Source organism: Macrotis lagotis, chromosome 1 (assembly GCF_037893015.1).
Source record: "Macrotis lagotis isolate mMagLag1 chromosome 1, bilby.v1.9.chrom.fasta, whole genome shotgun sequence".
In the NCBI taxonomy this organism is placed as follows: domain Eukaryota; kingdom Metazoa; phylum Chordata; class Mammalia; order Peramelemorphia; family Peramelidae; genus Macrotis; species Macrotis lagotis.
The window spans coordinates 722667506-722693348 of record NC_133658.1 but is presented as its reverse complement, the minus strand read 5'-3'; the positions used below and the strand labels follow the sequence as shown (position 1 = coordinate 722693348).

At 33.3% G+C, this 25843-nt stretch overlaps 1 protein-coding gene across 6 annotated transcripts in view; it reads left to right on the top strand.

The window, feature by feature from the left end:
- Positions 1–25843, top strand: part of NBEA (neurobeachin) — a 796125-nt gene that overhangs the window by 90912 nt on the left and 679370 nt on the right. For all 6 annotated transcript variants that reach the window (XM_074216034.1, XM_074216037.1, XM_074216036.1 and 3 more), the window contains exons 3-6: positions 1755–1855; positions 2105–2200; positions 19938–20059; positions 23903–24029. In XM_074216034.1, coding sequence (XP_074072135.1) covers positions 1755–1855; positions 2105–2200; positions 19938–20059; positions 23903–24029 — 446 coding nt within the window. The remainder of the gene's footprint in view (positions 1–1754; positions 1856–2104; positions 2201–19937; positions 20060–23902; positions 24030–25843) is intronic.

Sequence of the window (25843 nt, the reverse complement as noted above, 5' to 3'; positions counted from 1 at the left end):
AAAACCACCTTGTTTTATTCTGTTACACATTGTTAATTTTATCATAGAGACTGAAATGGGAAGAATATAGTGACTAGAATTTATATAATGTTTTATGAATTACTGTTTCAGATTTAACCATTTTCATGTTGTGTTGCCTGTGTTATCACAAAATTGATTCAGAGTGGTTAAAAGATCTGTCACAAATAGGAACTGTTGAGAACTTGAACTCAAACCTTCTGACATCTTTAATCCATTCAGTGTTCTATTAACATATATATTTTGTTAACAACTAAATTTTATCTGATAAATATAATAGCAATAGTAATTCACTTGGTGGGTGACATCCTTAGAAGAGGAGAGAAAAGTTTAGTTTCTTCAATATTGATGGCTGAATTTGAGGAAAATTTTCTTCTCTTTCCACAAATTACATTTCTATATTGTATAAATTGATTCACACTTTAAAATCAAATTAAAATTTTCAGTCACTACTAATTTACTAATCTTCACAACAACAGAATTTTTGTAGTGCTCATCAAATTGTATGACTTTAGGAAGAAAAATTTCTAAACCAACTTGTCTCCTTATTTCAAATGCATGGATTAATACTACCTCACTCACATTAGCCATTATCTTTAAGGTACTACAGCAAAAGACTCCAGATTGTGTTATTTGAATGACTCAGGTGATGGGCACTCAGCTGGTAATTCTATTATTTGTAAAAAATTTTTTTTATGAAAGATTAAACCTTATAGAAGAAAGAAGCTCATTCATTCTGCTATTAAAATTTCCTTACACTTTACATTCTCAAATAATAATGTGCTTTGTTATGTGTTCATGTAAGGATTGATTATTTGTTATGACAATGGTTAAATATGAAACAGTTCAGAGATGAGTCATTTTCATACATAATAATAGTAATATTAATACATTACTACATTATAGATGAAGTGATATGATTTCTAGGTAAGTTTTTAGATTTCTAGGAAAATTTTTATTAATGCATCCCTATGTTATAGATGAAATGATTTCTAGGGAAGTTTTTAGATCTAATTGAGAATGATCAGCAGTTTTTCAAAATTTGTTTATGTGCATATAAAATAAAGTCTAATAAGTTAATATAAATAAATGAATTCCTAAGTATTTCAAAGTATATTTTAGAAATTTTTTTGTAGAGTAGGTTTTGAATGTAATTTTTTATTTTTTGTTGAACTTATCATAAATACTATGTATTTAAAGGAACTTTGTGAATGTATTTTGTGATGTATTTTTGTGACTTTGGAAGTGAAGAAATCAGATTGCATAAAGGCAAAATGTTTAGAAAGGTATTTGTGCATGTGGCATAATTAATTCCTAGCTATTAACTTGAGTTATTTTCAGGTCAAATGTTAAAACCCTATTAACAATAATAATTTTAATCCTCTGATCCCTATAATAGTGTGTGTGTGTGTGTGTGTGTGTGTGTGTGTGTATATATATATATATATGCTCAGAAATTTTAATATTAGTCTTTTAGAAGCATTTTGAGACATAATTCCTAATGGAAAAATAATATTCATAATAAATCATTACTTGATATCTGTATTACCAGCATTTCTGCTATTATTAGAGTGGTTAATCAATAAATGACAGTGTTGTTGTAATGGATATTTATAGTTATTCATCTTGATTTGTTAATAAAACTTTAATGAACATATTTTTCTTTTATAAAAATTTTGCTATGGTTAATTCTGGCTTGCAACTAAAGTTTAGAATAATTTTATTTTCCTTTGAAGATCTTCTAGTTGATATGTTGGGGGTTCTTGCAAGCTACAGCATCACTGTCAAGGAATTGAAGCTTTTGTTCAGCATGCTTCGAGGAGAAAGTGGAATCTGGGTAAGCTGTAATGAGATAGAGAAGTTTTAAGTATCGGTGCATTAGTGCTTGTGGTTCAATAAATTGTCTCTTGAGAGCTATAAACTTAAATTTTTAATGTTAATTGAATGTTTCTCTAAAAGAAATTTTAGCAACTGATTTAAAATTAATTTACTGTTTAGTTGGAAAATGGTCTTTTGGCTAACATGGTATGTAAGATATTACTGTTGTGGGTACACTGACAGTTCTTCCATTTTATTGTTTCCTCAGCCAAGACATGCAGTTAAATTATTGTCAGTCCTTAATCAGATGCCACAGAGACATGGGCCTGATACTTTTTTCAATTTCCCTGGCTGTAGCGCTGCAGTAAGTTTTTTAATCTCTTTATTTTTTAATTAAGTACTTTTATTTTTTTCATAGAATTTTATGGTTTTTACACATATCAGTTATGATCCCAGTGCTTGACATTTTATAACACAGGAGACAAAACTGAACACCTAGATTTAGGTAAAGTCATTGGCTTTGTTTGGAATATTGCTGCCTAATTCTATGAACTCTTCAATTATCTTCTGTGCTTACAATTAAATATACACAAATAAACAAACAAAAATAAAGCTGACTGCATATACAGTAGAAGGAAATGTAGAGGACTAAACATTTAGTCAACATTTAATTCGAATCTCAGAGTTGAATCAGAAAGCAAAAAAACTTAGATTTTTCTCTTTGTAATATTCCAGGGATAATGAATTGATAATTAATTTATCCATTTATGAAATTGGAGCAGGCAAATCTGGTTCTTTGCTAGTAAAGACCACTTTTGACAGGAGGAAACAGGGAGGCAATCATAATTTAACTGAATATAGAGAGTATGGTGGCAAAAAAAGTCATAAAGGCAAAGAAATGGCAAAAGAAGTGCAGAGGTGGATGGTGTAGGGACAGGTTTTAGGATGGCAAAAGAAGGCAGGCAGCTTTGGGTAAAGGATGGAGAGAGGAACATAACTATGAATTAAAGCTGACAACACTAGCATGAACCTGATGGTGATAGAAGAATGCTTGGACGGGCAGGAGTTTGTAGCCTCATTTTTATAGGGTTTTGGGTGCTTTATTTGTGCCACCTTGGGGTTAGTTGATTAACATAATCAAATAATCTCAATATATCAGTAAAACTTTAAGGTTGTGATCTCAAGATTATCAATACCTTTTTGATGTTCCGCTGGTCTGGACCTTTTAAATCAGGACTTTTCTGGAATTTACATATCATAAAAACCAGAAATCTGAGAGCAAACCCAGATATTGTCTGCTGAGTTAGCACATCAGTATGTGAATTTTGGCTAATAGATAATACAACTTACAGATTATGCTCCTTTGATCTTTTTGGGATATTTTTTATATAAGGTTTCCTTTTGCACTTTCATTTCTTTCTTTTGTCCCTTTATACTGGCTACTTATAAATTTACTTAAATTGACTAGAAGTGGGAGGGGAATTGGTCAGGGGAATAGAGCAAGATTTACTTTTAAGGTAAATAAGGCTAAATCTAAGAGAATATTGTTGAATTTTTAATAAATGTTTGACATTCTTCCTTTTCAGTATTCTCCCATTTTTTCCTTAAGTTCCTTTTCTGGAATTTTAGTAATTTTATTTTTAATAACCTCATTCCTGTTTTGATTATTCTATCTTTCTAATTTCTTTTTTCCTATAATTCTTACCCAAATCTAGTTTTTTATCAATGACCTTTTTAAAGCATCTGAAACAGCTCAGAGCAATCCATATATTGTTCTTTCATTTAGTTTTATTAAGGTGTTACAAAATGAGAGATTATTAAAATGCATGATGAAACTTGATTATATTAAAATCAAAGTCATTTTATGTCTTCTGGTAAAGATTACTGTTACTGTGATAAAATTTGTATAAATATAATAAAATATGTATACAGAACATTAGTATGCATGTCTGTGTTTTTGTGTTTGTGTGTGAGAGCGAGAATTTTATTGTTGTGTTTGTAATTTTGATTGGCTTGCATCTTTAGACCTCATGGATTATTATGTCTAGACTTTTTTTTTCTTTTGGTCATGGCTTTCAGGTAGCTCGATTCTTAAATTTGTTCTCAATCTATTACAGATCAGTTTTTTTTTTCCTGTGATACTTAACATTTTCTTCTATTTTCATTTCAGTTTTTAAATTTTATTTGAACAATTCTCATTTTCTTAGGAAGTTGTTGGTTTCTATTTGGTCTTTTCTAATTTTCAGAGGTTGGATACTCATGTATCTCTCATAATAATTTGTTACTAGGATACTCTTTGTGCCAACCTGTTAATTTCCTTTCCAAATCCTCCATAGTTCATTTCTTTTTTGTTCTTGTCCCTCTAATGCTCTAATTTCATTTATAAAATCATTTTAAAGTTCTTTCTAAAACTCATGCTGAAGCAACAGTTCTCTTCTAGAAGACAATTATATGCTCAAGCTCTGTTTTTCTTTGAGATTTTCTTTGTTGGATATTTTTGAGACATTGTCTTCTTTCTGGCTTTGTATCTTCAACATTCTTGTCATGATAATAGCTTAGCAGTATTTTTTTTTTCATTTGCTCATTTTTCTAGACTGCTTTATGACTTTGAACTTTATTTTAGAGCCAGGCTCTGTATTGTTATTAAGGGAATGTCTGAGTTGTTCATGCTGCTACTTTCTTGAGTTATTAAATATTGTGTTTTAAACCTTTAGAAGCAACCCTGGCTTGGAAACAGCAAGCTTTCAGTGGCCCCAAAGTACTCTGATCTAGAATAAAGTTTGATTTTTGTTACCATTATCTGTGCTCTGGAAATTTCTTTTTTCTTTTTTTTTTTTTTTGGAATTTTAATTTTAGACAATGGGGTTAAGTGTCTTGACCAAGGTCACATAGCTAGGCCATTATTAAATGTCTGTTCCACCTAGTTGCCCCCAGCTCTGTAAGTTTCTGATATGAGTTTATATTTTGATTCAGTTACTGTCCATCATCTAGAAGGCTCTGCTTGTTAAGAGATAAAGAATTGTAAACTTTTCTTTAGATTGGGATTCCTGCCACAATTATTCCTCTGCAAACCTCAGATTAAATTAGAATCTGGAAATGAGACCTTGCTTTACTCTGGGTCTTAGAGCCACATACCTCCTGCTTCCTTCTGAACTTGTTCCTTGTTAGGTGCACAGGATATGTCCCATCACTACTACTCTCCCTGGACTACCACCCATGGGTGTAGATTTCTTTCTCTGTCTGCCCTGGATCTGTGACATCCAATTGTTGCTAGTGTTTAGTAGGAAGGTAGAACTCCCTTCTCCAAAATATATCTTCCCGTCAGTGTTGGCTGTGAAGACTGGGTGGCTATGAAGACTGATTACCTGGAATCACTGCTATTCTCAAGACCTTTGGGATCAGGGTTTGGGACTATCCATCTTCTCTGAGTAGAGGTAGGAATCAAGGTGGTGGTATTGGTAGTTTGACTCATCTGGTACTTGTTAGCTCCACATCTCTCTTAGGGTTTCTGGTTCTTAAGCAAGTCTCTTTTGGGTTTAAAAAAAAACCACATATACACATTAATGTGGCATTTAAAATAATGAGTTCTTTTTCAGACATGTTGAGTGTGAAATGCTTACAGGTCATTTAGTTTAAATGTTGAACATGTAGTGGGTGATATGGGCCTGAAATTGAGGGAAGAAGAAAATGGGACTGGATATGTAGAGCTCATAGTAATATAAATAGAGATATGAGATTATCAAATGGATGAGTATAGTAAGAAAAAAAGTAACCAAGATACAGCCATGGAGTACACCTGGTTCTTCAGTTGTTTTTCATTTATGAATTATTCAAGAATAGATTATAAACTCATTGATAGCAAGAACAATCCTATCAGTTTGCATCTGAGCTTTGGTAATTTGCACAGTACTTACTATATAGTAAAGACTTAAATGTTTTATCTGTCTATAAGCAGTATGATTTCATTCTTCAAATTAATTTCACCAAATCATATTTTTGTTCAATCATTTCAAAACTGTCTGATTCTTTGGTGATCCTTTCTGGAGTCTTGACAAAGATGTTCAAATGGTATGCCAATTTCTTTTCCAACTCAATTTACAGATGAGTAAACTGAGGTAAATAGGGGTAAATGACTTGCCCAGGGTCACATAATTTGTATTTGAGGCCAAATTTGAACTCAAGTCTAACTACCTCCAGGCCTGGAGCTCTATCCACTGTGCCTCCTTGGTGTCCCATACTCAGGGGATATATGGATGATGACCAGAAGAGAAGTATGATTAACTCAGAGAAGAGGGTTGTAGTGAGGTAGTTAATTTGTAGTAGTTACCAGTTTCAAATGTTGCAAAGAGGGCAAGAACTATGGGGACCATGGAAAGATCATGGATTTGGCAATTAATAAAACTTCAGTAATTTTGGAGTGAACATTTTCTGATGAGTGAAAGGGTTGAAGATTAAGATTGCAAAAAGTTGAGGGGGTAATTGAGAAGAGAAAGTATCTAGATAGGTACTAAATATAGAGGGGAGGAAAAGAGAAGATAAACAAAGTTTTTATGGCTTTGTGAGGAAAACAGTTTATACATATTAGGCAAGTAAGTGATATAATAGGAAATTGCTGAAATTAGTGTCAGGAAGTTCTGAATTCAAATCCTACCCCAGACATTTTCTAGCTTTGACTGTGCAAGACACTTGACTTCTCCCTCAACACTGATAGCAGAGGCCATTCAGGGGATAGACTTGAGGAAGATGGTCTGAAGAACCAGTAGAAGTGATTATTGAGAGTAATTTACTCTTATGTAGAAGAGAAATAGTGGAGGGGGGAAGAGGTGTTTCTAGTCTTATAGGTAGTAGAGTTTAACATAAATTAGCATCAGCTATGTGTTTCTGCCTTGAGATCTTTATACCATCATTTAGGAATGAGGGCAATCACTATGACTGGGATTTTTAACTTGGTGTCTGAGTTAAAAAAGTAATCAATAGCTGTTTCAGAATATTTGTTTTCTTTTGCAGTCCTTTTCATTTTATTTTATGTATTTAAAAGCATTCGGAGAAGGTATAGGCTTCATCAGATAGCCAAAAGCGCCATTACTTGAAAAAAGTTTAAAGAACCTAGTGTGGGGTCCCCCTTGCCCTCTGGGCCTGGGAGACTATTCTTTGACTTTTTAATTTTTTTTGATACTGCTATTTATTATTATTAATTTTTCCGGTCATATATGTAAAGATAGTTTTCAAATTGATTTTTCTTCTCCTGCTCTAAGGTAGCAAATAATTTGCTATAGACTATATATACATGATCATGTTACACATATTTCTGTATTATTCATGCTGTGAAAGAAGAATCAGAATAAAAGAGAAAAACCATGAGAAAGAGAAAACAAAAAACAAAAAGTAAAAGTAGGATACTTTGATCAATATTCAGACTCCACGGTGCTTTTTCTGAATGTGTTTGACATTTTCTATCAAAAGTCTTTTAGAATTGCCTTTGATCACTGTACTTTTGAGAAGAGCTAAGTCTATGATGGTATATTATAAGATAGTGTTGCTATTACTAAATACAATGTTTCTTGGTTCTGCAACTTTACTCAATATCAGTTAATGTAAGTGTTTTCAGGTTTTTCTGAAAACTGCCTGCTCATCATTTCTTATAGAACAATAATATTCCATTACATTCTTATACCACAATTTGTTCAGCCATTCCCCAGTTGTTGGACATCCCCTGCATTTCAGGTCTGCTCTTTTTATTCAACCAGTTGGAATCCATCTTATTGTATTACCATCAAGTGTATATTTCTCCACAAGAGTAGTATGCAGTTTTTTTTGCCCAAGGTCACATATAACTAAATAATTATTAAGTGTCTGAAGTCAGATTTGAACTCTAGGACTGGTGCCATATCTACATTGCACCACCTAGCTGCCCCTAGTATGCAATTCTTTATGTAATACTTTACTAAAATCAACAATAGATAAATTGTATCTAATGTGCTAGGATAGTAATTATCAGAAAAGGAAGCAAGGTTAATTAGACATTCCCAGTATTTAATGAAACTGTGATGGTTCTTTGTAATCAATACCTCTCTTAACAGAATTCACTATCATTCCATTAAATAACCATTCTAGAATTTTCCAACTGACCTATTCCTTTGCCTTTTCTTTGAAATTTGGTACATTTGCTCACCTCCAATTTAGTGGTACCTCTCCTTGTTATCCATGATCTTTCAGATAAAACTTAAAGTGACTTAATAGTCACATTGATAGTTCATCCGGATCAAATGACTGAAGTTCATCAAGGACAAATAGGTACTCTGTTATTATCTCCTTCCTTACCTTGCTTATCAACATTTTTGTTCTAGTGTTTTCAGTTATTAGCTTTGTTAGAGAAAACAGAAGTAAAATAATTAAACTGGCACGCAATCTTTCCATTGCCACATATTATCAATTCTATCCCTTTTTTATTCATTTTTCTCTTTTTTCTTCCGTTGATGTTCACTTTAATTGCCACCACTTTGCTAATTCTTAGATTTAACACTCATGACTCTCCCTTCCCCCTCCTTTTACAGATCATTCTACTTTTTTATTTATCTTTTATTAAATATTTGCCTTCATATTGCTCTTTTGTTTGTCTAAATAATCTGAATTGGTTGGTGAGTTTCTGTCTACCCACCTGGCTCTCTCTTCAGATAACTCCTATTTTTCCTTTAAATTTTTTTATTTTTCTATTTTCTTTATTTTCTTTTTTTTTTTTTTTTTTTTACATTTTTCTTCTTGTTTGAGTTGTTTGCCTTTATTTCCTCAGAATTTAATTCTTTGGACTGACTTTCATTGTATAATTTTTGACACAGGATTCTACTTTTTTTTCCTGTTAGTAAAAATTTGACACAGTTTAGAATCTTCTCTTTGTTGGTCCTTCATCTTTTGAAGAATGAATTTATCATTAAGGCAAGTTTAAAAAAAAGTTGTCAATTGCTGTGCAGAGAGTTATTTAGTAATATGTGGACAATTGAAAATGGCTCATCCTCCCTCATAACAGAAGTACTAATCTTCTTTGAACACACTCTACATCCCCTTACATACCTCTGTGGCATGATTGTGATTATTTCATGAGCTCATTTATTTTCTTTTTCTACCTAGGTAATTTGTAGTAAATTTTGATAACAATCACTTCTCTTTTTCTTTTTATGATTCTTTACCTAAATATTCTCTGCCATATTTCTCTTCTATCTTGTTCTTAGATTTTTTTCATACAAGTTTATGTTCTTAAAAATGATATCTCCCTCCCCATGCAACCTTTTTATTTTTTTCTATTTCTTTTGAATAAAGGTATGCCCATACAGAGCCATATTACTATCATGGTGCAGCAGAATCTGAAATTGATGAAGAACCAGTCAAAAAAAGCAAAACAAAGTTGAATTAAAAGCATGAAAGGATATGTAGAAAACTGGGCTTCAACAAATGACAGGGGTTATTAGAGTCATCATTCAGATTCTCAGAATGGAATTTGTCCAAGTTTATGTCCTTAAGTTCCACACTTGCTTCATCAACTGCTTCCTCTTCACTTTTTTTCTTATTTGATTAATGTTTTTACATATTATCCTTTCTTTATCTTGCCAGCTACTTCATCTTTTTCCTCTTCCTTCAGTCCTTCTTCTTGTCTTTTTAACTTTTTACATGAAAAATCATTTTATTAGAGAAGTAACAAACATGTTTACTATATAATAGTAAATTTATTTTGAAAATGACAGTGAAAATCTTCTTAATTAATATTTTATTTTTCAATTATATACAATAGTAATTTCTACCAATCATTTTTTGCATGTGAAAATTTTACAATTCACCCCCTCCCTCCTCCCCAACAGAAGGAATTCTGATATAGTCTTTACATTTGTTTCCATGATATATGCATAGATCGAAATTGACTGTGTTGAGAGAAAAAACATCCATAAGGAAAAAAGAAAATATTAGAAATAGCAAAATTATGTAGTATATAACAACTTTTTAAAAATTGAAGATGATAATCTTTGATCTTCCTTTAAACTCCAAGTTCTTCTCTGGATAAAGATGGTATTCTCCATCACAGATCCCCTAAAATTGTCTCTGATCATTGCACTGATGGAGTAAGCAAATCTATCAAGGTTGATCATCACCCCCATGCTGCTGTTAGGGTGTATAATGTTCTTCTGGTTCTGCATATCTCAGTATTAATTCATTCAAATCTTTCCAGGGTTTTCTGATTTCCTGTCCCTCATGATTTCTTATAGAACAGTTGTGTTCCATCACATACATGGACCACAATTTGTTCAGCCATTCCCCAGTTGATGGGCATCCCTTCAATTTCCAATTCTTTGCTGCTACAAACAGAGCTACTCTGAATATTTTTCTACATGTGGACTTTTTACCCTTTCATGTGTTCTTCAGGATACAGACCCAGTAATGATATTGCTGGATCAAAGGATATGTACATTTTTATTGCTCTTTGGGCATAATTCCAAATTGCTCTCCAGAAAGGTTGGATCAGTTCACAGCTCCACCAAGAGTGCATTAGTGTCCCACATCCCCCCCAACATTGATCATTATCCTTTCTGGTTATATTGGTCAATCTGAGAGATGTGAGGTGGTCCCTCAGAGATACTTTATTTTGCATTTCTCTAATCAGTAATGATTTAGAACATTTTTTCATATGACTATAGATAGTTTTGATTTCCTTACATTAGTGAACATCTTAAGATGAAGTATTTTCTTGGCCAACTGTTGTAACATGATGACCCTAGTTCCTTACCTATAAAAGTGTTATTTTAATACTTCGATCAATCCATGATTTCATACATGAGGATATACCCTCCATTGGTGCTTCATCTTTACTTTCTCATCCTGTATGATTCTTTCCCCGTCCTCTCATAGTCTCCACAAAGCTGTCCAATGTGCTAGAGATATTTCTCTGACTTTTTAATAGTTTGTGGATATCAGTTCATTTCTTAGGTTTTCCACCTGTTAATTATTAATGCCTGTTATAGGACTGATGGATCTTATTAAGATTTTCCTCTCCATAGGTTTCCTTTCCTCTCCTCTCCTCTCCTCTCCTCCCCTCCCCTCCCCCATCCCCCATCCCCCATCCATTATCCATTTCCTTTTTTTGGTTTTTTCGAGGGAGTGCGGTTAAGTGACTTATCCAGCTAGGTAATAAGTGTCTGAGGCTGGATTTGAACTCAGGTTCTCCTGACTCCATGGTCAGTGCTCTATCCACTGCACCACCTAACTGCCCTACATAATCCTGTTTAATCATAAAAACTGATTGTCAATGTAAATAGGCAAATTTTGCACACTAGATAACTCTTCAAATTTGCTGAAAATTTTGATTCTTCCGAAACAGTATTATGTTCCAAGATTTTGAACATATAGGCTCATGAAGAGAAGAACATTTTACTTTGAAAAGCTATAGATGATATTTCAGATAGGGGGATATGACATAAAATGGATTAAAAAAATCATGGCTAATATCAGCCCTCATTCTCAACATTTTCCTTGGAACATCATAATTGCTTAAACTAGATTCTTTCACATCTTTACAAAGTTTTTTTCTTTTAGTTTTTCTTTTATAAAAAAATTCATTTATGTTGGAAGGTTAAGCTTCTGTCCAGTTATACTATACCCAGAGGATATAATCAAGTATTCTATTTTAGCTATTATTTTAAAGAAGAGATGCCTAAATATAGTCTACACAGAAGTCCAAATTTTCTTCAAAAAAATTCCTAAGGCAACCAAACACAATATATTCCTTTTTCAATATGGGACCTCTTCAGATCTGGACATATGGAGCTCCAAACCTACTTAGGGAAGATCTGGTATTCAACTTTACTACCACATAAATACCAGAGAACAGTTCAAAAACAAGCACAGTTTAATTCTTCCCCCTTGCTATGATTAATCTTGATAACTTTTTGAAGTCACGACCTATTTTGAAAGGTAACATCCAGCTTTCACAAAAAGCAAATGTTTTCTTTTCTTTGACTGGTTTCTGTGTCCTTGGTGAAAATCTCCAGATCAGACACAGTATTATTGATGACTGATTTGAGAAAATCTTCACTAAAAACATGCCATCACAGCTTTTCTCCTTGAAATCAGCAGGCACCACCACTTTATAGATAATACTTCAATGAAAGAGAACATTGCTGCCTTGGAATACTGAAGGCACAATTCCCTCCCCCCCTCCCCCCCAAAATAATTGTCCCTTAGCAACACCAAGGCAGACACAGAATTGGGAATCTTCTCCCAGGTACTACAGTCCATCCAGTTTTTTAGAGAGACAAGGTAGTAGAACAAACATTTATGGGGATGCTGGAAATGGAAAACCACAGCATACTGTTAGTACTATCTTCTTGACCATAATTTTATTAGTCTAAAAATGAAATAGCATAAACTTAGTTTTATCCATGAAATTTTATTTTTCAGGGTTTTACCAAACCCATGGGAGGATGGTATCATTAGATACCAACCAAGAAGGAAATAGTATTTATAGAAATCTCACAAAGAATCATAAAATTTTGGTGGCCAAACAATCAGGTTACACTTTAGTACCTAAAAGTGTCCTTAATTACTTTATGATTATCTAACGCATTCATAAGGTCTGCTCTATGTTAGAACTGACAAAGATCCAATTAGCAATAGGATTACTTTCTCCTCTTCTGAATTGATATTTTATGTACTTATCAGATATGAATTAGACATGTAAAACATTGGAATTTCTCCCTTTCCCAAAATGTCATAAGCATAAGAATTTATTCTGTCTCTTAGAATAACCAGACCAATTTTCTGCCTTCTCAGGATGGTCTTTACTCTGATTCTTTACACAACTGTGAAAGCCCGAACTTGCAGATGCAATTAGAGGGGGACTAGGCTATTTCCTGCAGTCAGAGCCTGCTTCTGATTTATAATTGGAGAGACATATATCTTGAGGAGGGCAGAAGCTAACATTCAGACTTAGAAACCTCAATTAGAGACTGATAAACCAATTTTTGATCAAAAATTTAGAATTAAAGAGTATCAGACTCAGACAATCCTTTAGTTCTCAGAACAAGGAGTCTTAACTCCAAAGTTTCGTTCTTGGATTTAAATGTGATTATAATACTTGTGAGTGTTGTTGTTAAGTCATTTCAGTTGTGTCTGACTCTTTGTGATCCCATTTGGGGTTTTCTCAGTAAAGATATTGGAGTGGTTTGCTGTTTCATTCTTTACCTCATTCTACAGATGAAGAACTGAGGCAGTTAAGTGACTAATCCAGGGTCATACAGTATGTATTTGAACTCAGATAAGTTTTCCTGACTTAAGCCCTGCATACTATCCACTGCCACTATATACATACATACATACATATATATACACACACACACATATACCCTTATTTTTTATATATTATATTGTTATGTTGCATTATATTATATAATTATACATTGGTGATATAAGGATACCTGTCTCTGATGAAAATCATCACTTTAAAGTAGACTTAGACCTTGGAAGTAAAGTATGCCTTTTTTCTCACTTTACTCTCTGTGCTACTCTTATTCCACCTTGACTCCATGGATGATATTCTTACCTACAATGTATACCCTCTCATGCCAAATAAAAATCCAATTCAGATCACAGTGAATGACAAAATTAGTTGAACTACAAGAGGAAAAAACATACACTGATCTAAAAAATTTTATACAGCAGACCATGTCTTTACAGTCACACAATTGCCTGTAAAGTATAGAGAAGATATTTGAGTGTTTTGCTTTTTTTTTAACTCTAGAGAATCCTCTAACTTCATAGATTAGAATATCACCACTTAAGGGCTCTCTTCATATGAGGAGTCTCTAATAAGTGTGTTTAAAATAATATGAAATTCTTTGATGAATGCAACCAAAGATAACCCTGATAACCATCCTTAAGGTATAAACATTAAGCAAGACATAAAGAAGGAAAAGGGATGCTCACCAAAACTATATGCCAATGTTATGGAAGATGATGTTCTATTCAGAGTATAGATATAAGTGGAATTAATTACCTATGATAATGTGGGCCTCCAGCATTCCTCTTTATGTATAATATTAGGTTGACTCCATTAGATCCTGGAACATAATGGAGTTTCTATTTAGGAAAAAAATGAATGAATGAAAAATACAATTATCCAGGATATGATATGCACTTGGAAGGATAGATAATTGATTCATCATACACACACACACACACACACAAATAGACATTGCAGATGGACAGTAAAGTGGGCGGGGATTGTATGTGCAGAAAAAGTAGGCTGGTCCAAATTTGGGAAACTGTAACACATTCCTTTTGCATTTTCATTAATAGCTCTATTGAATAGGTCAGGTTGAAGATAATTCAAGTTGTTTTTTTGTGCAGTGGTTGTCTCTGAGGGTCTTGGGTGGTCCTCATATGGAAGGAAAGCTTGGCTTCACTTAGCAGGTCGAGGGAAGCAACCTAGATAAAGAGGAAGGTGCTTTTCCCTTATGAGACCTGAAAGTCCCTTCCCTTTATAGGCTTGCCAGCTTCTATCAGGCAGGGGAAGGACATGGAAGGGAGTTGAGAATGAGAACAAAAGGGTTTGCAGCTAACGTTTTTCCTGTAGTTGGCAGCACCAGTCCATTTTTCCTCAGTGGAGGCCTCTGGAGCTTAACAAGGTTCCACGGTGAGTTAGATCCATTCAACAAGGATTTATTAAGCAGCTATTATTGCCAGGGACCATGTTTAAGAGCTACAGATTCAAAGAAAGACAAAAACCAATCCCTTCTCTCAGGATGCTTACATTTTAGTGGGGGGACAACATAAAAACAACTACGAATAGATAAGATATATAGGGGGTAAAGTGGAAGTTATTTCACAGGGAAGGCATTAATGTTAAGGTGGACTGGAAAAACCTTCTTGATGAAGGTAGGTCTTTAGCTTAGGATTGAAGAAAGTTGGGGCAGCTAGGTGGAGTAGTGGGGGGCAGCTAGGTGTCGTAGTGGATAAAGTACCGGCTCTGGAGTCAGGAGTACCTGGGTTCAAATCCGGTCTCAGACACTTAATAATTACCTAGCTGTGTGGCCTTGGGCAAGCCACTTAACCCCATTTGCCTTGCAAAAACCTAAAAAAAAAAAGAATAAAGTCAGAGAAGCATGGAAGTGGCGATAAGGGGAGTAGCAAGTTTCAGGCATGGGACATGACCAGTGAAAGTTGGAGAAAGTCCAGAATTGCAGATAGTGTGTCTTGTGTAGGAAAAAACAAAAATGGCAGTGCCACTGGATCTCAAAGTATGTGGAAAATATGGTATAAGAAGACTTAAACAAGTAGAGAGGTGCCAGGTTATGAAAGACTTGCCAGAAGAATTTATAATTGATCCTGGGTTATAGAAAATTGATTGTCAGAGGATGGGGGTGGAAGGAGGTGAGTTTGCTGTTGGTGATAACATGGTTAGATTTGCACTTTAGTAGCATCCATCTGATAGTTGAATGGAGAAAGAACTGAGAGAGATTTGAGATGGAGATAAAGCTCAAGTTAACTGTGGTAATCTAGATATGAGGTGATAAAGAGCTAGACTAGGGTAATGACAGTCTCAGAGGAATGAAGGGGGGAGTATATGAGAAATATTAGGAAAGCAGTACCACTCAGACTTGGAAACAAATTCCACATGAGTAGGGAGAGAGTTAAAAATGAGGATACCATCAAACTTGTGACCCCATGTACCTGGGAAGACAATGATAGCTTTGACCACTGATATTTTCAGAAGAGTTAGTTGCTGTTATTTTTGTTGTAACACTTTTGCAAAAACTTATCATGGGGCAGCTAGGTGGCACAGTGGATAGAGCACTGGCCCTGGAGTCAGAAGTACCTAGGTTCAAATCCACCCTAAGACACTTAATAATTACCTAGCTGTGTGGCCTTGGGCAAGCCACGTAACCTCATTGCCTTGCAAAAAACTTAAAAAAAAAAACAAAACAAAAAACTTATCAAAACAGTGCACAGAACCTCATCTTGAGAAACTGGAGACATAGGTTCAGATCCTGAGTCTGTCAGGCCTTGGTGTCAGTTCACTCAAATGTTAAATGAAGTAATTGGACTAGATAATCTCTAATATCACTTCCTAAATCTATGATCTTATGAAAAAATACCTCACGGAATGTTACTATTTCTTGCCTTTGTCCTCATAATTCTTCTTTTACTGGTCTTTTCTTTTTATATTCTAATATTCCCTCCTAAGAATGTCCACATTGATTCTATTCAATTCCTTTGGTACTGTGTAATTTATTGGTTATTGAACAAAAACCTCACTTTTAAAGTATTAGATATCTAAGTTAATGCTTATAAATAATTAAATAATTATGTGATTGTTAGCACCCTTTGTCCCCACTTTTGTCATTCTGCCATCATCATTTGAAAAATCGGAGAGGGCACAGAGACCATTTGCCAGATTTGCCAAAATCAGAAAACTTGTCACCAAATGGTCAAGTGGTCACTTGATGAACCTCTCAGTGTTTATGTAGGAGGTCCCATATTCAATATAATCTAAAGTGCCAGAGTTTGCACTTTGTTTTCACAGTTTTTTAGAATTCATGGTCATCTCAATTCCAAAATGAGCATTAGAAATAGGGCTTTGTGGATGAACAATTAGATAATGTAAATTACCAGGGTCTCATACAGCTGTGATGTTTTCATAGAAAAAGGGAGGGATAAACCAAGTCTCACCTTCTTGTAGACATCAAGGTAGAGATGTTTAGCGGGAATTTGTAGAAGGGGTATCTTAAATGAAGCAATTAGAATATGCATAGATTTAGCTTTCTCTGTAGAACTGATAATTTAACCTATAGAAGCAGATGGCATTGCCAGATAAAAAAGTTAGAGGGACAAAGAAGATTACCTGGGATAATGTCTTAGAAGAACTACTCTTAGACAGTAGGAAGAAAATAATGAACTATCAAAGGAGACTAAGAAGGAGCCATCACACTGGTTGAATGAGAACTTTTCTCTTCCTGATTTAGAAAATAACAAATATAATCTTACCAATCCTTTTAAATTCTATATGTATTTTTGAGGAACTATTAAATTTTAGCATTTTATAAAATGTATGCACAATACCTATTTTCATTTAACAATGTTTAGATGTGATTGGACCAAATAGTAAAATACTATTTCTGTAGTAACCAATGCAAAACATGTTGGGTAAAAATTTCTTGCTAAATTCTAATATTCTTACTTTGCAGAACTTTTACTAATATTCATAATAGATATTTAACTCTTTCTAGTTATCTGGGTCAATCTAGATGAATCTTGTGACTCATAATTTCAAAAATTTCAAAAATTTTGAAGTTAATTTTAATAAAAAATTTTCATGCGAAACGAGCATTCACCAAATGTGTGATGATCTCTGATATATGATACAATAGTTGTAAAGACAGAAGAATAAATTAACATACCATTCCATTAACAGTTTAGCATACAAGGAATTTCTTCAGTGAAATGTAATTAGCATAGTTTTAGCTACTATATAGTCAGTCTCTGTCAAGTTTGTTATTTTGTCCTCTAAATCAGTGGTGTAAAACTACAATAGAAATTGATCCATGCACACTATGTATTGATTTAGAAAACTACAATTTAACATTATCTGTTTGATTTTATATTTTTAAACATTTCCTATTTACATTTTAAGCTGATACTGGCTTTTCACAGGAGTGTTTCCTGGCATTTGGAAGAATTTGGCATCTTTAGATATTTATTAAATTCATAATGTTTTGATCCTATCCTATTTTGTGATCAATAAATGTTTTTCCTTCTCATTTTTACATTCATGGAAGATGATATAGAATGTTGTTATTCATTTTAGAGAAATTTTGGCAGACTTTGCTTTGTTGATATGAATTTTATATAATTAGCATGGAGACTAATAATTGAAGTAAGACATCCCTCAATATGTGACTTTCATAATATTTTAACAAAACACCAATTGCTTAAGAATTAAGGCTCATACCTTTTTTTCTGGTTACATAAATCAGATTTGGAGAACTAAAGTAAACCATATTTATTTAGATTAATATGGAAAATGATATGTAACTGTTTCCTCTCTTGTAATCTGCCCTACACCTCCTGCTATCCACCTACCTCCGCCAGAGAGCAAACTCTGGTAGGTAGAACTTAAGCCTTGGGATTCTGATTTCAAGGAATACTATTTCTGGAAAGCCTAACCCATAATTCATTTCACTTCCTCTTTTCTGTCCCTTCCTTACAAATTTTCACTACTCAGGCACCTAATCCACATTTTATTCACTATTTTTTCTTCAATTGAAATTTTATTTTATTTTTCTAATTACATTTAATGGTAGTTTTTCAACATTCATTGATTTGCAAATTTATGAGTTCTACATTTTTCTACCATCCTCCCTTCCCTCCCCAGAGATCAGGATTGCTATCCCTAATTTCTTCACTTCCACTGAAGCATAATAGAGTTTGCTCCAACCTTTTACCTTGTGTGTAACTCTCTGCTTCAAATGTGTTTCTTGTAAACAGTATATTTTAGGATTCTGATTTTTAATCCCTTCTGCTATTCTTCTTCTGTTTTATGAGAGAGTTCATCCCATTCACAGTTACAGTTATGATTACTAACTCTATTTATCACCATGCTGTCTCCTCCATTTAATTTTTCTCTTTTCTCTTTCCCTTATCCCTCCTCACTAAAGTTTTGTTACTTTTCCCTTTTAACTTTTTTAAAATTTTAAGTTTAATTTTACTTTTCCTTTTATTTTCTCCTTCCCTTTTATCAATCCCTTCTTCCCCTTTCTTTCCCTCTCCCCGCAGTTCCTGTGGGGTAGTATAGATTTTTATACCCAATTGGGAATATATGTTATTTGCTCTTTGGGTCAAATCTCTTGAGAGGAAGATTTGCTCAGTGTTCACAGCCTCCCTTCTTTGCGTCTACTATTTTTACTGTCATGCCTAGCCTTCTTCTAGTATATCTTTATTGTTTGAACCCTGTCTTGTGCTCTCATCCCCTCTGATAAAATATACTTTGATCCTGTCCTGGTAGAAGTACAGTTCTCTAGGATTGATTGATGGATTCATAGTCACTTTATACCCATAGCCTCTGTCTAGGAACAGTCCCCTCCTAAGAATCATAAATAACATCAAATTATAATCAATTTATACCACTCTTTTCAAATCACAAAAGCAAAATCAATTCATGGATCATTTATAAACCTCCCCCTCTAAGGACACTTCCTCTAATTATAGTTAAAAAATCAAGTTAGAAGCTAAAAGAGGGAGAGCAAGATCCTTCCAAGCATTAAGAAAAGGTATAGGGATATGAGTGATTATTTGGGGGACCACCCTCCTCCAGAGCATACTGTCCCCCCATAGGAAGATGAGCCACTTCATTCAATCTTTCCCCTTGTTCCTGTACTGTGAAACCATAAAACATTGAACCATCCTTTTGTGTGTGTGTGTGTGTGTGGTTTTCCCAAGGAGAAGTTAAGCTGTCTTTTACCTTCTAAGAAATGATTACTTTGTTGATCCCTTAGTTGTGGTGGTTAGATGGCATAAAGTGATAAACTTCTATTTTCTACATTTTTGGAGAAGACTTTATCACTTTATTCAAGTCACTTTCTTATAAAAAATGAAACAGGATATTGCTATTATCTGCTAAAGAAATGCAATATTTTTTATTTCTATGCCAAAAGCATCATCTCTTTAAAAAAAGTTTCACCTCCTAATAATATTCCCTAATGTTTCTTCATGGGGGAGGTAATGAATTAACATTTGATGACATTTTTTTCATCTTATTTGTATATGTATTTATATATGCTCATTATATTTATGTGGTATTTATATGGTGTATTTATGTGGTATTTTATATGTACTTATATATGCTCATATTTATGTAGTATTTATGGTATATTTATGTGTTATTCATATATATATATATATAACTACGTAATAGAGATTCATGTTCTTGTGTAATTTTCATTTATTAAACATGTTATAACTCATATAGAAATGTTTGATTATATTGTGACATATTTCCTTTCATTGTTAATTGATACTTTTATATTTTTCTTTTTTCTTTTTCCTTCTTTTTCTTTGGGGGATAGGCAATTGCATTGCCTCCTATAGCAAAGTGGCCTTACCAAAATGGGTTCACACTCAATACTTGGTTTCGTATGGATCCATTAAATAACATCAATGTTGATAAGGATAAACCTTATCTTTATTGGTAAGTAACTTATTTAAATCTGAACACATATTTAAAAATCTGTTTCATTTATACTATTCAGAAGATCACATTTTTGTTCAAATGAATTGTTCACATTTTTGTATGGTTTGCTTTCTTTACAAAGTGCTTTTTTTCTTACAACCATCTGTAAAGATAAATCGTGTAGGTATTGTTAGTCCCAGTTTGCAGGTGCAGTAATAGACTCAGGAAGATTAAGTGACTTAGCCAAGATTACAGACATTAAATAGCAGGATTTGAACCTAGTTCTCCTTACGTGCTGTCAGGTGCTATTTCTAGAATGCTATGCTCCTTCAAATACATAAATAGATAGGGGATATCAAAAGAAAACTAAATCTGTATTGGCTGTTTTTTAAAATATGAATTTGAAAATATATGTGAAGTGGTTTTTTTGGCTTTACTTTTCCATAACAAGTGTTCTAGGCATATTACCCAAGGTGGTGTGTCTTCCTTTAATCCTGCTGACATGTACTTCCATTCTATTCTGTCTTCCCTATTGTTAATAGCAAGTTATTAACTCCTCATTTTCATTTAAACAATTAACATTAGCTCTTGTATAGGAGTATTTACTTTGAAGATTTATCTAGAACAAAAGTATAAATATTAACTCCCAACACCTGGGAATAAGTTATGGTGTTACTTATACTGTCTCTGACCATAGAGAATATAGTCTCATGCTACAGTTAAAACCTGGCATTGATCCCACCAGCTTTATGTTCAAGTGAACCTTTACCACTGTTTGATTGTCTATCCTAGCTTCCACTTCTAGAACCATGGGGCCTTGATGGTAGATAAACTGACTGCAAAACCCAGTTTGATTTCTGCTCATGGACTGCCTGGTGGTACAGTTTCCTGACCTATTGAAATTTACAGGATTATGGTCACCTTCAGCCTTTTTCTTCCCAAAGCAGAACGAATAGAACAAAGTAACAGCACAGCCATGTTTTCACTGGCTACATTGTTCTGGCATAACTAAAGAGACAATGGCTTAAGTTCCTCAGTCCCTTCCACTTTCTATTTTCTCAGTTAATTACAACATACAGTTAAAAGCTAGATCTAGAGATAGGACTGGACTGACTGGTACCTTTTGAATGAACTTCTGATCTGACTCCATTGACAATAAAAAAGATAAGTCTTATTACGTAATCAACAGACAGGAAGCAGTAACAAAGTGAATGGGTGTGTGTATGTGTTTTTGGGCATGTACACATGCATACTCACACACACATACATAATAATGCATAATCATTCTATAACTTTGACCTGAAAAAGTTTTTAGAAGTATGACTACTATATAGTTTTCATTTTTTTCATGACTTAAAACAATGTAATTCTAGCTTAATCACTAACTTTATAGATAACATTGATTTTTAATTTTTCTTGACTATTGCTATGTCTTGCTCTTCTTGTGAAAGTTGGGGTTGGCACTTTTTTTTGGTATAGTCTTAGAGAGTTACCTTAAGCATGGAGAGATATGTTATAGGAGCAAATATGTCATAGGGCTTAAATTGTTGTAGAATTTGAACCAGGACTTTCTGCCTTTGGGACTATTTTTCTTTCTATAATGCTATCCTGCCTCTCTGAGACAGCTAACTAGCTTTAAAAAAAATCATAATTAAATGCTATTACTGTGATTATTACAGCTAATAGAAAGCAAACATTTTATTAAGTAATGAATTACCATGTCATTTTAGCTTATATCATGAGTTTTTTATTGCAAAATTCAGATTTAATTTGAAGAAAGTAGGGCAGACCCTGAGACCATATAGGTATGACCTAGATAACATTCCTTATGAATATGAAGTGGAGGTGATGAATAGATTTGTAGGATTAGATCTTGTCTGGAGAACTTTGCAAAGAACTTTGAAACATTTTATAGCAAGCTGCAACAAAAATATTCTGGAAAAAAAACCAGAATTAAGAAAACTATCTGATGAGACTTTATAAATAGGTGAGGAAAGAAGAAAAAGCAAAAGGGAAGGAGAAAGGGAAAGATAGAGTCAGCTTAATGCAGAATTTCAAAGTATAGTAAGGAGAAATAGGAAAGTTCTCTTAAAGGAACAATGCAAAGAAATAGAAGAAAATATACGATGGAAAAGACAAGAGATCACTTCAAAAAAATCTGGGGTATCAAGAAATGTTTCATGTAAAATGCATGATAAAAGACAAAGATCGTAGGGACTTATTACAAGTAGAAGAGATTAGAAAGACTAGCAATCAAATGCATCCTGGACGATAGAGAAAGCAAAGTAGTTCCAGAAAAACTGTAGTAATTTGACAATATGGGATGATAGCAAAATTTGATTAGTCCTCAAAGAAATGGAAGTACCAAATCATCTTACTTGTCTCCCGAGCAATTGTATTCAGACCAAGAAGCAACAGTTAGAACTGGACTTGTAACAACTGACTGATTTAAGATCTGGAAAAAAGTATGACAAGGCTGTGTAATATCATCTTATTTAATTAACTCAAATGCAGAGTATATCATGCAAAATTCCAGGTTGGATGAATCAAAAGCCAGAATTAAGGTTGATGGGGGAAATATCAGCAATCTCAGATATGTAGATAACATCACTCTGATGACAGAAAGTGAAGAATTAAGAAGCCTCTTGATGAAAGTTAAAGAGGAGAGGTAAAAGCTATCTTGAAGCTTAACCAAAAAAAAAAACCCAACAAACCACTAAAACCATAAACTGAGACACTGGCATAGGATGTTCCGGGGTGAAAAAACCCCAGATGCTAATGAAGGTTTCAGAGCTGGAAGAGAAATAAACATAATGACATCCTGGTTTGTGTTGTACTTTCAAAAGGGAAAGGAAAACAGAATTAGCATTTTTAGAATGTCAACCATGTGCCAGGCACTATGATAGGTTCATTTTGCAATTATTACCTCATTTGATCCTCACAACTCCATGAGATAGGTACTCTTTATTCCTTTTCACTTTACATTTGAGAAGACTGGGAGAAACTTGGTTTCAGCATGAAAGTATTTGAGACCAAATTTGAACTCAAGTCTTCAAATGGAAAAAAACCTTTTTCTGATGCATTATTTTATTTGTTACCTTTTGATAGAAGCTTTGTCTTGTCTTGCAGGGTATTAATACTTTCTCCCTCTCTAAATTATCTTGTGTTTGTGTCTGTATAAATTCTTTAATTCTAGTCAGGTAAACTGAAGGATCTTTTTTTATTTTAAATTTGTGTCACCAATATCATACCTTGCTCTGTTCCTTGTGTATAAACACATTTGCAACATAGCTCTGATTTTTTTGATATGGGAGCTTCTGGAATGTGAACTCCTCTGATGAACAGTTGGCTACCCATCTATTTATTATTTATTTATTATGATTTATTGGGAGTTCCAGGTTGATTGCTGGGAAAATCATTTGACCTTTGGGTGTGCCATATCTTTCCATATAAAATGAGGGGAATAAGATATATAGTTAGGGAACAATTGACATGATGTACATAAAACTGCTCACAAAATTTAAAATGTCATGTAAATTTCATTTACAATAATGGCCTTTGGTCAGGCTAGTTCATTTGTCAGTACTTGTAATTTGTGTTACTCTCTGTACTTGAATATAGTATTAAAATAAAAATTATAAATTATTTTAAATCTTACTTTAAAGTAGTTCAGACCATTGTCTGCACCCCATCCCTCAAAGCACCTAAATAGTTTTAGCACTTTAGATTTATTATTTTGTCAGCAAATATTTACCTGTTCCATTTTGTATGGCAAGTTTTGTGAACCTATATACTTTTAGTAGGAGTTTGATATAATTTATAATTGATATAATTTAATTTCTTATTCCTATTTTTTAACAGTTTTCGTACTAGCAAAGGTGTTGGTTATTCTGCTCATTTTGTTGGCAACTGTTTAATAGTTACTTCACTGAAGTCAAAGGGCAAAGGTTTTCAGCATTGTGTGAAATATGATTTTCAGCCACGAAAGGTAAGTAAAAATGAAAATATTTTTGGATTGTTTCTTTTAGGTGATGTATTTTTATCCTAAACTTTACAAGTATAAATTGGAAAGTCTGTTATATTTTGTATATATTTTTACTTGGTCTAGAAGTTTTTAGGACATAAAATCTGATAAAGAAACCATTTAGTAAATCCATGGCCTCTGATATTTTTATAGATTCACAACATATGGTTAATAGATAGGAAAAAAAATCTGTTGTTGATGTCACTGAAGCTTGTGGAGATGAGGCCTTTAACTAGAAAAACTATTTCCTTCATACTGTAAATAATTTGAGTTAGAAAGGGACCATCTTGTCTTTTTAAAAAAAAATTTGTTTTTGTAAGGCAATGGGTTAAGTGACTTGCCCAAGGTCATATAGCTAAGTAAGTATTAAGTGTATGTCTGAGATCATATTTGAATTCAGGTCTCCTGACTTCATGACTGGTGCTCTATACACTATGCCATCCAGCTACCCCCAAGGAACCATCTAGTCCAATTCATCCATGAATAAGAATCTTTTCTATTTAAATAACTGACAAAGGAGATATTATTTATAAAGCATTTTGCAAATCATGAAATGATTCTTATCATCATGATAGATGATGATATTGTTTACATCTAGCCTTTGCTTGAAGATTTCCAAGAAAGAGAAACCAATGGCCTTCCAAGTTAGTTCTTTTCCCTTCTATATAAATCTCTTTATTATGAAGTTTTCCCTTACCTCATTATTAATTTCCTTCTTTGGAGCTTTGGCTCAGTGGTCTCAATTGTACACTCTGGATAAACTTGAACAAATTCCTTGTTCTGTGTGACAACTCTTCAAATTAAAGATTGCTATAATGTCCAATCTAAAATTTTCCCTTGATTAAACCATTCATAGTTCTTGAACTTCCTTACTACTATGTGAAAAGCTGAATTGTAGGTTATGCTTATTCTTGAAACTTTATATAGGCTATATCCAAATTGATACAGAATTTTATAATTACCAAGGCTAAGTTGAACGTCACTGTATTATGAAGGATAATTATTCCATGTCACTAGTGTAATAGTGTAAATAGTGTAAACTAAATAGTGTAAACTAAAATAGTGTAAACTAAATAGTGTAAGCTAAAACAAGGAAAACTAGTGTAACAGTGAAAAGTCACTCATTTTGTGCTCTTTCTGTGTGTTTACGTATATCGGAAAGATAATTTTACATTTTCAAAATAGAATTAAATTTTATTCATTTTCACTTAATGTGCTTCAGCACTTTTAATGAGGGAAGAATAAATCCTAGTGATAAAGTTCCATTATTTGTCATAGATTTAGAATTTGAAATCTTTGCTGTGATGACTTGAAAGGACAGAGAAATAGAGCAGAACTAGTTGTAGTTATTTTTTTGGTTTGTCTTTTTGGATAAGTGATTTGTATATCCTGCTGCTCCTCAATCACTTATTATTTTTCATGATTTTAAAACTTTCTATTTTTGCAAAGTGACAGTTATATTCCCAATGGGATCTTAACAATATATTTTTTTTTTTTTGGCAAGGCAATGGGGTTAAGTGGCTTTCCCAAGGCCACACAGCTGGGTAATTATTAAGTGTCTGAGGCCAGATTTGAACTCAGGTACTCCTGACTCCAGGGCTGGTGCTCTATCCACTGCGCCACCTAGCCACCCCATTACCAATATATTTCTATAGAAAATAAGTTATTATTGAATTTCTAGAGAGAGAACTCATTCAATTTTTTTTACAGTTTTACAAAAAAAAGTGGAGTCAGTCTCAAAGAGAAGAATCTAAGAGAAAGGAGAACTGGCTAAGTTT